We start from the raw sequence: 13,852 nt of genomic DNA, 5'->3' as shown, positions 1-13,852 counted from the left end.
GCACATGGATGTACAACAAAACTTTTAAATCAAAGGAGTATTATCCTACCTGCTAGGTTTTACTTCAGCAATCTGATCTCCTATGGAAATAAATAAATAAATAAATAGAGTTTTTCTTTTTACTTTGTACTGGGCTGCAAGAATTTTACTAGAAAGCAAAGTAAAGTTCTGGGGTATACCAACTGCAGATTTCTAGGCCCTATAGAACAGACTCCAAGTTTTCAGCTGCAAAGACAGGCCACGTACATCTAATGTATGTATGTTCCAAAATCAGCTCCAAAATAAAATGCTCTAGGTGCTGCAAAATTTTGCTGACTTGAGGCTTCAGAAGGCACAGAAATTTGCACATTTGGAGGAAATAAAATTTTCAAAGTTTTTCTGACTAGTATTACAGATTGCCCTCAAACCACAGTGTGTAACATTCAGATTTAAGTGTCTGTAAAACAATTGCTCATTTGTCCTTCTCAGGTCATTAGAAACAAAAACACCCCCTAAACCTCACCAGGTTTTGCAACTCATTTTTGCTTGACTAGTTTGCATTTTTTCATTTCAGCTGCCAAACCAAGTCAGGGGAAAAGCTGTTTCCACCTGACCCAAAGTGTTTTATTTAATCCTAATTGAAATGTTTTCATTTCTCTTTCAGATTAATCATCTTAAACATTTAACAACAAAAAATATCATTTCCAAAGAAACATTTTGCCTAAAAATGTTGACTGTTCCAAATTCTCTACTATTTTTTGGCTAAAATTAACTTGTTGAATTTCTAAATGCTATCAGTCCTTAATTACCATGTAACAGGTCTCAGGGTGCTTAGGGCAGAGAGCTCCCCCCAGTTCTCCTCTACTTGGTTTTTGAGCACTTTTTGAATTCATACATTGTAGAAATCATACACATATAGCACCCCTAAGGAAATGCAGAGACTGCAATACAATTAAACTGTATGAGAAGGAAAGATGCTGAAAGGAATTCTACCTTCCCAGTACAGCCTAAGTACAATGGAGGAGATGTATACAGATGTGTAAAGCGGGCAACCCTCACACCACCTTAAAATACCAACCTTAAACAGACACGTAACCAATAAAACTAAGCAACAGCTCCAAACTTAAGAGTGTTTTCACAAGGCAACTTCATTAGCTAAACAAGCAAGTGGGAGTTGCTACAAATGTTGCTCCTTGCCATACTAGAGGCTTTCCCTTGCTTCTGGTAAACAGAAGACACAAGACAGCCTTGTGAATAGCTCATGGCACAGACTGAAATCTAAAGCTAATCAGACAGGATGACAGGTCATCTTAATCAACTTCAAAAGCCAATCCACATGCTCATCCCAGTTCCTCACCTCCCCTTCCAGCACTGCTCTGTCGCTCATTTGGCTGTATTTACCCCTTCCCCCTCCACTCACTTCCCACAAATTGTGCTGTTAAGAAAGAACACAGGGAGCCCTTCAGGTCTCAGCATCCCGGGCGCAGGTGGTGAGAAAAACTTTGAAGTGAGCTCTCCACTAACTCTAGAGCTGGCCGTGCCTCCCCCGTAAGCAGCTCTTATTAAAAAAAAGACCAAGCATCCACTAGAACAAAACCAAGCAGGCCTATTTAATTAGGGCAAATACTTGATATCCACTTCTTCATGTTAAACCACACAGTCACACAAGCCTGGGAGGTCTGATTAATTTTAAAATGCACAGTCGTGACAAGCGCCTCAGGGGTAAGGAAAGGGGAGAAAAAAATCCCATAAATCCTGCTAGCTCAACGAATAGGTTTTGGCTAAATGGTGTGTATGTTGCCCAGATTAAGATGTTACTATTCAGCAAGGGCTTGAACCTTTAATATGAGGGACAAGAGGCCTGAGAAACAGGTGGCTTGCTCTTCACTCTTGAATAAATTATATCCCCGAAAGCTGCAGCACATGAGCACCCAGAAGGAGCTGGCACACTCCCCCATGTACATCTGGGTATTACAGTCTGGGGCAGAGGCTTCTCCAGCAGTTATCCAAGGACTGAAATGAAGGTCAGAAAGCTAATGGCTTTTCCAGGGGAGGGGGAAATGAAAATAAAATAATAGTAAAAAAATAAATTAAAAAGAGAAAGAGCACACAAAAACCAGAGGCTAACTGCAAACTGATCAAGGTGGAATACAACAGGGGAAATGCACAGCAAAATTACGTGGGGTCAAAAGTGACAGCAAATTTTGAAAACCCCCCCAATTTTAAAATGAATCACAGCTGGTGAGGAGCCTGGCTACCTGGGGGATCAAGGGCAGACAGGAGCCCAAATAATTATTTTTGCCTTGCTGAACCAGTTACATGTTGCGTTGTTAAAAATGGGAAGTGAAAAGAGAAAGCACTTTGCTTTGGCTCCTGCTTGTTCAATATTATAGAGTGAACATAGCATAGACAGAAATTTTAATTGTAGACATTCATCAGAGAATACTTCCATTCTGAACCAGGGAGGGGGAGAGAATGACTGCATCTTCTCTCCAAAAGCACTGGTTTTCTGTATCTCACTTGACCATAGTGCTTTCTTCTATATTTAAGATGCTGTATCAGCACCTCAGATGCCTTTATTAAAAGGAAGAAGAAAATCCAAAACCTAAAAACCTTCTGAGGATGTAAGACAAAAGAGTTGGAAGGGAATCTAAGCAAATTTTGAAAACACCCATTGAAATAAACTGAGACTATCAGGCTAAACTGTTGGGAAGGAAAACATTTAAAAACTTAAGGCAACAAATAAACTTCACTTTGAGCAAGTCAGAGCTGGCAAGGCTTCAAATTAGGCTACTCTGTTCTAGAGTTAAAGCACTTGTTAATAAAAATTTAAGCTACAGAATTTAACAGGACCTTCTTTTCACATAGGCCTATTTCACAAATAAACTTTCAAATGTTTTAATTATTTTTTATTTGTATCAGCAGTATATGAAAGCATATTTCCATATGGCAGGGTCCTTGAAGGAAGCGCATGGAAGTTTGATGCTGGCCTGCTCGACAAGAAAATATATTTTCTGGTGACAGACTGCAGAGATGAACATGGAAACCACAAGGCACCTGAAGCATCCTTCCACAGCATCAGGAGTGTATGAACAAAACTTGAAAGTACTCAGCTGCAAAGTACCCTTGTTTGTCCTTCAGTGGAAAAGCATTACAAAGCCTCTTCAACACGTACTCTTTCAAAGGGGCAGTGAAGAACCAAATAAAAGAATTTTAAACCTCAACCAATTACAGTGTCCTTAGGCCTTTCCCGAATCTGTGCACTTTATTTCTTCCCATCTCATCAGATGATATCTTGTTTAAAAACAAGAGTCTGCATTTCAAAGGCCACCCTTCTTGTGCCCATGAATGGCCTGCTTTGGAATCTAAGGCTTAAAAAGAGTGAGAAATCTTGATTTTTTTTACAAGATTTGCTGATTAGAAGTTTGATAATGTTAGGAGATACATCAACTAGAGAGCCTGAATTCAATATGGCTCACTTTTATAGATTACACAACTGCTTAAACAACAGTCATTTAAATTACTGCATTAACAGGTGTTGTGATTTACAATGCCAACTTAAACATCAAATACAAACAGCCTTTGGGGGATGTTCAGAAGACAAAAATCATGCCCAAGAGGCTCTTCTCATCCCTTTCTTCACAACAAGTAATTACTTATAGTACTGCTGCCTATGATAATACATGAAACTACAGTACTCACATTGACTGTTAAAGCTCTGCAAACACACCTACTCCCTTCTTACTAAACAGCTGAAATTAATTGCTTCCCCTCTGAAGACCTAAGAACTATAAGATCAAAATTTTGGAGTAGTAAAAATAAGAAACACAAATGAATTGTGTTTCTCTTCATATATATTTATGTCTAAATACATACAATACATTATATATATGAGTGTGTGCATATATGTATCTATATCTGTGTATGTGTCTTCATGGAAAATTCAAAGTATTGATTTAAACAGCCCAACTGAAGTGAGTTTCAGAGGTCCTTACCAAGGAAGAATGAGCCATGCAGATGAATGACTGTACCCACACTACCTCACCTGCTCAGTCTCTGTCATCAGGCAGATGTTCATAGGATCCTTCTGTATACAGAATTCCCACGAATTCCGTACAACAACATGGATCTGGCCTCAGAAGACTCACTGTGAAGGTTTTAAAGATTAACAGATACATAACCTGCTAAAACCATACACTGCCAAAATTGAAAAATAAGATTGATCCTTAATGAAAAGTTAGGAGATGTAAAGAGCCAAAGAATACTCCAGCTTATTCTAAAAATATGAAGGAATTTATTTGTTTGCCTCTTTCTTTTCCAGAAGCCAAGCCATACGTTTAGGGGAAAGGCTAGAGAGATTTCAGAGATTTAATTTTCCACAAGCACAGGCCATAAATTATCATACAGCAATCCAATCACATTAATAGTGCAAGGAACAGCTAAGTGGTTGCTTTGGTCTTTTCTTTCATAAACTTGTGTCAAGCTCAGTGACTTCAAAGAGATTTCTATTTCATTTCTACAAATGAGGAGAACAGACAGACAGAGAGTCTCTCCCATCTTCTGATGCCTGAAGAAAACAGAAGAAAAACATGCCTGTATCTCATTCTCCTAATGATTTCAGCTGCAAAAGGAATCCCATGGTCGGCAGACGACCCTCAGGGCAAGGGTTTGAGGTCTGTCACAGTGTATAAGGCTTCTCCAAACCCACTCCATTATCTTCATTATTGTATACCAGGAATAAAAGGGGACTGACTCCTCTTCTGAAGCTCAAGTTAGAAAGGACAGAATGTTTCATGTAAAATAACATTGTGTGACTTCAGTAATAGGTTTATGCCTTTGGGGGCCTAATACTAAAGCTGCATATAAGGATTTTCCACAGAATTTGAGAGAAGAAAAATGAGCACTGTATTAGTAATGAGTAAAATTCTGCAAGATTTACATTCACTGAAACACTTACGTCTCTGTGTCAGCATAACTCAATCACATTGTCAATCACATACTTCCATCCAGCAGCAGGAAAATGGCAAAATTAGGGGGAAAAGAAAAAGAGCAAGGAGCTTTAGAGCTAAATATACACCCCTATGAAAACATCCCCCCCCTGCCCCCAACTCATATCCAAGGAGGAAAAGGAAGTGACGAGCTTTTGGAGAAGTAGGTAGTGTGGGTTCCTACAGGGCACATTAACCAAGGGCATATATACAAAAAAATCTACATGAAAACCATTTATATGAAGAGTGATGCTTCCCTTATCAGCTCATGGAAGTACAGTGATGTGTTTATATATGTGCATATGTACATGTGTGCATTGCTGTAATATGCTTAAAATGCAAAACTTATCCTTCACTGACAAAATTCACTAATTTTTACTTTTAGTTTTTAACAAGCATAATTGAAGAAAATAATTTCCCTTGTATCAATAAAGTTTCTTAGAAAGAGTCAAACCCGCTATCTATTTTTTTGGAATAGCTCACTTGTCCTTAAAGCCTGTTTCAGAAAAGAGAAGCCCTTCCCCTGACTAATATGGGGTTTGAATTGAGACCTAAAGTTTGAATTGAGACCTAATCAGCCCTTTGTTTTTCCTGATTTTGAAGAAAAAGGCCATTTGAGAGAATGCTTGAAAAGCACATTTCCCACAGCAATTCAGAAGACTATTTCAAACAATAAAAAGAGAGCAAACACAGCCCATTGTACAAGTTAAATAATATATAAACTTTTGAGTACATAGAGAAATGGGAATCTGGCTCATATCTGGTCTTTGAAAGATTCACAGGAAATTGATTTAATTAAACCTCAACTACTGGTGCAAATGTTTCCCTTTCTTCCCAAAGGGAAATAAAGTATTATATTATTCTTGTTGACATAATGCAGCAAAGCTTAACCAAGATTCTTGATCTTCATCCCACAAAGCTTTACAAACTAACAAGACCAAAAATCATTACTGAAATATGTATTTATCACAAATTGCTGCATTTTTACCTACATGTACTATCAAAGATTCCCACTTGTAACACCTTATTCACAGGGAAATTCATTAATATGCTAATTACCTGACTAGCAACCAGTGATGACTGACAATTTTACTTTAGCACTATATGAAGAAGACATGACAATAATTTTCTGCTGGAGTTCAAACAGAGAAGACAATGTGTTGCATTAGTATACAACTCTTTTAGGGAAAAAGACTCATATTTGTTGAGGACCTCTAAGAACAGTCTAGCCATCTGCACCCAGAAATATATATTTTTTAATTAGCCACTCTAAAAACAGCCATGTTGGCTGAAGGGAAGGGGGAGGGAGGCTTGTCAAAATGATGTATTTGTCCCTCACCACCTTTCAATGCTCTTATGCAAGTCTAATTTTCTTCCTAGCCAGCTCACCTCTCTGGCCTCCTTTTGTTTCATGTGCCATTTCCCATTCTCTTCTAACTTCTGAACTTTTGTTAGTTCACTTTTAAGGAGAAAGGGAAAAAAAGCTCAACTCTTTCCTATTCATTTTTTCCTGGATGGGGAGTAAGCAGAGACATGAATATGGCACCCTCATAATGATTTAACTAGGGCTTAATGAAATTTTCATCACAACCTGCTGTTCAATTTAATGGCCTTTGAAAGACAATAGAACAATGGCTAGAGGGAAGAAAAGATTTTTTGTTGCATGCATTTGCAAAGCCCAACATTCAGTTGCTCCCCCTCCTCTCTCTCCCAATCTCTTCACAAAGCTGTAGATCTTTTGTTTGTACTGTATATTTTCATTTTAGTAGAGCTGAGATAATGCACAAGTTCTGTAACCATTCTCATGTCTATCTACAGCCTTTCCTTAATGGAGTCTGTGCAGCTTGTACAACCTCATACTCAACAGAGTATTTATACAGTGCCCAGAACTCCTTGTTCTTTCCTCTCTCAGATAAAAGCCTGGTCTCCTTCCCACCCATTGCACCCCAATCTCTTCCATCCAAAGGCACAATGTATGTTATGGCACTCACCATTACATAAACCTGAATGCAAAATAAATGTTTTAAGTAATATTAAAAAAATGCTTAGACAAAGAATTTGCTTCCCAGCAGACCCTTACTGCATGCTCCAGTCAAGAAAAGCCTAATTTACAATCCTATCATGCTCGTGTACGTGCCAGCATGTTTGTATCCATACTTTCATTCCAGTATGCAGGTTGTCCTTAAATTTTCTTGTCACTTCATGCTTTAGCACTGAGGTGGGCCCTGAGAGCCCTGCTTTTAAACATTTGGAACAGATTTCCGTAACAGGATAGGCAAGTGTAAATGAAAATAGAGTCTCATTACTGTGCACTAGGAAACAAGGCTCAGTATGTTCACACAGTTGGCTCACAGTGCCCCAAAAGGCAGCTGTAAGTATGCATGCAGACACCTTTGGAGAGAATGGGAACTTCATCTTCCAGTCAGGACTTTGACTCTGCCCCAAACAGCCAAACATGAAAAATCCTAATCTTTGGTCTTAGTCTCAGCCCACAGAGCACAAGTCCTACCACCACCACCTGGAGAGAGGGTCTCAAAAAGACACCTGTTCTCCAGAAATGACACCTATAAGCCAAAGCTGAAACTTGCTGGCCACACATAATGCAGGGAACACCTGCAATCCCTTTGTCTGTACAGCACCTGCACTACAGATAAACAGACGATGCGTCCCACAAAAAAGGTTTCATGAAGTCCCAGTTTAATTTCTTACCGTTCAAATAATGACACGCACACCAGATCATTTCACAAAAAAATTGACATTGATGGTAATACTTTTTTTAGTTCTAGAAATGGGGAGAGGGGTGTAAAAGCCCCTTTAGTGATTAAAAATAGCTTACTGCAGGCATGTTGATGAGGTTGCAACTGTAACAGAAAGACCACCAGACTCTCTTTTCTGGGAAAAGCTAAAAACGTTAGCTATAATGGGACACTGAAAAAATTTACCTCTAATGTAGAAAAAAACTGTAATATCTTTAATTCTGCTCGCAAAGGAAAAGCAAACAGAGCAGAAAACGGCACGATTAAAAAGTATATGTATCAAAAAGATCTGGAGAAAAGAAAAACACAGAAAATATTGGCCAGCTTCCCAGGCCTTACCTTCTGGCTCGTTTTTGATGAGCTCTTCCATTTTCCTTTGCTTCAGGGTGTCCACGACATCTGCAAGGCTCCCCTTGCGCCTCTCCGGGGTTCCCAGGGCTGTGCTGGACAAGGACTCTCCACTCTGACGCCCACCTTCTTCTGCCTTCAAGGGTGAGGTAGATGAGTTGTGCGGGGCAAATGAAGACATCACTTTATTGCCATCAACTTCCTGAAAGGGGAGAAAAACAAGATGAAACATTCCTTTCTTTTCTTGAAGAAGGGGGAAAAAAGAACTAGACGTAAAGAAAGGAAGAACAATCCTTTGTTCTTTGAGTTCATTGCTATTTGTTCTTCTGTTGAAACCTTTAAAAAAGTCATGCAATGCTTCAAAAACACCCAGAACAAAGCCCATCCATAAAGCATAAAGCAAGATTACAGGCTGGAGTGAACAAAGATCAGCTTGCAAGAGAGAAACATAAAATACAGTTTTTCCCTAATTGAAAAGAAGTGTTGTTCTCATAGGTTTCCTAATAACAATGGTATTGATTACCTGTAATTGTTTGTTCTTCTACAGCTCTCTTTCTTAAAAAAAACCTCCAATTTTTACAAGGACCATTAATTTCCTGACTTTATAAAGTTCTTAATGCCTTGATTGGCTAGTTGTTTTAAGAAATAAAATAGCAACTAAACATTAAATGTCCTTCACTATATGACATATTTTACTCACAGTTCAAGCGGTTCTCCCATCTATAAAGGATGAAGCAATTGCTTTATGTTTTCTAATCCTATTCTCTGCTGTCATAAACCTTCATTTCTTGTAGAAACAGTATTTTTCACAAAGGTGGTCCTAATGACTTTCCCTGGCAGCACAATGGCAAAACTCTGTGACTTCCCAGAACGTGCACACAACCCTCCTCACATGAGAGTCCACAGAGGTCTACTCATTAATTTTAATGGAAAGCAAAACTGGTTCCAGCATCTTCAAACTTGCTTTCATTAACGTGAGAGCCTTCTCCTCCACATCTCCTCCAACATAAAGCTACGTTCTCTGCACATATTCCTTCTCCTTTCATGTCTGTTATACTCTACCCTTCTGTACACATCTCCCAAACCTGTTTTTTCCTCTGCTAATATATGCCATCTGTACCTGAAAAACTTAGGTCAATGTCTCCAAACAAAGACTGCAGCAGAGTAATACACTGCATAAAATATAATACTGTAAACATGTATAGTTTTTATTTAGATGTGATTTTCTAGGGGTTTTTTTTCACTCTCCTATTACCTTAAGTTTTTGTACTCCAGCTGTTTAATGAATATTGTTTCTTAAAAAAGCCACTGGATCACCCTGTGATATGAGTTACAGACTTGGTTGAGAAAGTCTTAAAAATTTTCAAATTGTTTTCATTTTTTCATTCCATTTCAGAGGGTATGAAGGTGATACATATATCTACAAATATGCACACACACTGTTTTCAGAGATTTGTGTTTTAATTCTATATTGTTCTGAATAATTTTGATGTCTCTATGCTAATAAATCAGTATTTCAGAAAAAAATAAATATTTTCATGAAAAGAACATGAGTTTCTTACATTATGTTTCTACAAAATATTTCATTAAAATTTGAGTAAAGCTACATGAAAAACATGCAATAAAGAAAATACATTTATTTTCACAGGCTACTTTGTTGTGGCAAAAAGATTACCTATGGTGAAGAAAACTTTTAATGCAGTTTTGAGCAGCTTGAATGTGTTATACTAGTGAATAAATTCCCTAACAGAATCGGATTTAACTGAGATTACAATCTGGGCCATCATATGCCCCAAAAACCAAACCCAGTGATGTTAATGAGAGACTTTCTACTGACGTCAATGAGCTTTTGACCAAGCACTAAAAAATTTTCCAACTCCAATCAACAGAGATGCTCCTTTTTTTTTTTTCTTCCTTGCAACTCCCTCCCTCCATGTTTGCTCTGCACTCAGAAAATTCTTAGTTGCTAACACCGGACTTTAAAACTTAGTTGTAGTCAAATGCAATTTTTTTTCACATACAGACTTAAGTAAACTGATTTTTTCACCAATCCAAACAAATAGAATGGATAACTTCAGCATCATTTTAGATTTTATCTAAAATTCAAAAGTATTATCACCAAGTGGCAGGTTTTTTTCCTACACACAAGGCTAAAAGAGGAAATATCTTGAAAGCTGCTTTCTTATTCACACTTTGAGACAGATATGCCAAATATCATCCTCAGTTACAGTACTTAAATCTACCTATGCCATCAGTCATGTATAGGAACAGTGTGTTTCTTCATTTTACCAGGAGCTAAAAGCAGGTCCAAAGCAGGTCCAAAAGACTTTCACTCCTGTATCTGTGTGTCACACATTGGTCACAGACACAAAGTAGTTGTAAAAGTTGCCTAAACCTCAGATATTACTGCTGCTGTTTCCATGTACGTTTGGGGTACATGAAAGTGGGGTTTTTAATGTACAAATACATTTTGAGTATAAAACCAGTTTGTTATAAGAGACGAAGCGCAAGAACACAAGGATTTAATGATTATGTAAAGTAGTATAAGATGGTTTTCAAATCACAAATTGCTAGGCTTCCAAATGAAACTCACAAGTGTTTCTAAAACTACGCCTTGCTTTCTGGGGAAAAGGAATTGTGAGGGGGACAATGCAGTAGTCTGTGAATAAAGCATCATGAAGGGACTCCAAATACTCAGTTCCTAGTTCTTGCAAATGCACTGTGAAACCATGGAAAACACCACCTTTTTTCCCTGCATTTCAGTTTCGAACTGGTAAAACAGGCACAAGTAATCTCTTATATTATAAAGGTCTTGGAATGATAAATTCAATAATAAAAGAGATACCCTCCTATTACAATGTTGGCTAAAAGCATTTATAATACCACAGTTAGAAAGACTTCATAGATGGATAAGAAAGGAAAGGGAAGTGTTCTACACAGGTTTGTTTTTTTTAAAAAAAGGCAAATTATATATTAAGATATACAATCAAGAAACCATCCTCCCCAGCAAAGTTTCTTTAGACCACTCGGTTAGGTGTGCACGTATGTACTGTTTGCATATCACATGCATGGCTATTTATACACTTGTGGGATTTAATACTCAATCAAAACACATGTACAGCAGGGGAACAGCTGCAATCACATCTCAGTGGGCTAAATTACAATATACAAGTGAATTATTCATTCAGAAGGATCTGTATCTATCACACATCCATTGTGTGATTTGCAATCCAAGAGGAATCCTCTCCTTTCTGTACTCGTGTATGAGGGGGCACCCCAGCTTCTGCTGTTGATGGCACTTCAACATGCATCCTCCAGCATACCAGCTCCAGAATCTGCTTTCCCACACACTGAGGATCCTTTAATTCTGTCATTCCTAACCATAACACAACACAGGCAACAGTTATCTTGGCTTTCACTTCATATCCCTCTCTTTTATTTTGCTCTTTCTTATGCCATTACTTGGAGACATGAAAAAACTCTCAATGGGTCTGGATTTTTTACTTCCAACATGTAAAAAGAAAGGATACTACCACCACATAAAACCTGCTTGTGTCAATGGCTGCAGAAAGCCAAAAAACTTTGAGTAAAGAAAATCCTCTGATATTGCATACCAAAGTTTAACTATCCCTCTAAAAACACTCAGAGAAATCCTTAATGGCAAGAAAGATACGTCAGTAATAGTTTAAAATTAAACCCCTGAGAAGTTCCCTCCCAACAAGTGAGATTTAGGGGGTTCTTTTTTTAAAAGCACAAACCAACAAGACTTTCTTCAGTCTAACTGAGAGAAAAGCAACAACACTGGTAAAGTGGTGTTAAAAAAACATCACTATCTACTACTGACGTTTTACATTTAAGTCCATCAATCCATATACAAGACCCATCTCTCAGCCACCAAAACAGTGGACAAACACTTTTCCTGGAGAACAGTCTCCCTCAGCTGCGTAACCATTTCACCTGTTCAAGTTTGATTACATTCCAGCCTCTGGCACTGTTAATCCTGGTAACAGTTTTATGCAGGCAGCAGCTGCTTGGTGGATGGGGCTCTATTACTCATTTGCACTGCGAATTGCTCTGCTAATGTGTACTGGCCCATCATTTCCTCCAACTCTGAGCTGGGATCATACTCCCCAAACAAACACCTGATGCTACTGCTTCTTGATTTCCCACTTTGGAAAGGCAGACAAGGACCTACACAGATCTTGCTGAAACAATCGTTCTAGTCCCTTCTTCCCCCCTCCAAGCAACAGCAACAAAAGAGGGACCAGCCCACCTTTCGTGTCTTCTGCTTCTGTTCCAAGCTAGAATCCACAGGAAGACTTGTTCATTTACAAGAAAGTTGCCTTGATATTGCCAAACAGCTTTCCACCAATGGAGGAAATACCTCTTCCAAGGTTTAATGATAAAACAGGCTTCTGCCCTTTCAGGATGAGGTCAATAATCTTCCTTTGTTAATCTTGGGCAAGCTTTACTTAATCTAGCCCCCTTGTCACCTTTGTGATTGACAGGAAAAGTCATGTCACTGGACAATGGACTTGTCCTCACTGAGCAATATTTTTTTTTAAAGATTACACAATGTTACCCTTGCTCTCATAAAAAGTGCAAACATTGTGCTGGTAAAAGAAACTCTTCATTCCAGCTGTATCTTTCAAATTGTCTTCCTCTGTTTCCAGGGTCCAAGGGAGGCCAATTTCAGTACTACAGAGGAACATTTCAAGGCTTAATGAAAACAGGTCGTACTCGATGAGATTTCCAAAATACCTCTCAGTGCTCTAAATAGATCTCATCTTCTCCTTCCTCATCTAGAGATGCACATTATTCCTGTCTGCAATTAAACCCAGACACTCTGCTTCTGTGACATTAAAATTTTGTCCCAAACGAACCAAGAATTGAAGCAGAAGAAAACTGAGAACTAAGTCTGAAACTGTTAATTACCACCATATGGTATGCATGAAGTCTGCATCTGCAGGGAAAAAAAAAAAAAAAAAACAAAAAACCACAAACAAACAAAAAAATAACCCACAAAAAAAACCCCACAAAAAACCCATGAGAATCAAGCTGCTGGTTTTGCAGCCAAAAACACCTGGAACAAAATACTTGTGTCTTTAAATCAAGCACAGATATTGTCTGATTTTAAGAAGCCTGTGATCCTAAAAGCAACCAAAAAGGTTCTTTTTTTCAAAGCTGGAATTTTGCCCATACTTCACTCTTTCAGAATGTGTAAAGAATGCCAAAGGCAGGCTTTTTTTTTCCTCTGCTTTCTACAATAGACATGTAGGCCTATCTACTTTATAGTCTCCATAGTGACCAGGAAGCTGGCAACAGTATGACATAAGAGATAATCAGAAAACAGAATATTTCACTTTTCTGACGACAAATGATTATCTGGCAATTTAGTACTGTTCCCTATTTTTAAAAATTTATTTTCCACAGTAATATTTTAGGAAATGAATATCTATGTGTAAGATTCAACAGCACAGCTACTTCAAGTGAAAATCTGGAAGCTGCAGAAATACTTCCATTGCCCACAGGAGGCCCACCAGCAATTATGAGAAAATTCAACTTGACATTTCTAGTATTTGTTAATGCTTAAAAGAAATAAAACAGACACACAATATTCACAAAGCAAGAAAAATCTTTAATTTTATCTTAATCTTCCATTTACAATCTTTGCCTTAATAAATGTAATTAACTTACGGAGCGTAAGTGCCATTGCCTTTCAATGGGAATCTCATTTTCAAATCACTAAAGTGATTTGAAAACTGTCCCCTTCTACATTCT

General features: G+C 38.0%; 1 protein-coding gene across 7 annotated transcripts in view; it reads right to left on the bottom strand.

Moving 5' to 3' along the window:
* The window catches only part of SOX5 (SRY-box transcription factor 5), a 244,957-nt gene that overhangs the window by 204,379 nt on the left and 26,726 nt on the right, over positions 1 to 13,852 (bottom strand). For all 7 annotated transcript variants that reach the window (XM_062491739.1, XM_062491736.1, XM_062491740.1 and 4 more), the window contains exon 2: positions 8,063 to 8,273. In XM_062491739.1, the coding sequence (XP_062347723.1) occupies positions 8,063 to 8,273 (211 nt within the window). The remainder of the gene's footprint in view (positions 1 to 8,062; positions 8,274 to 13,852) is intronic.

This window comes from Cinclus cinclus, chromosome 4 (genome assembly GCF_963662255.1).
Source record: "Cinclus cinclus chromosome 4, bCinCin1.1, whole genome shotgun sequence".
NCBI classification, from domain to species: Eukaryota; Metazoa; Chordata; class Aves; order Passeriformes; family Cinclidae; genus Cinclus; species Cinclus cinclus.
Note: the sequence above shows the minus strand (reverse complement) of the source record. Positions and strands in the feature narration are given on the sequence as shown.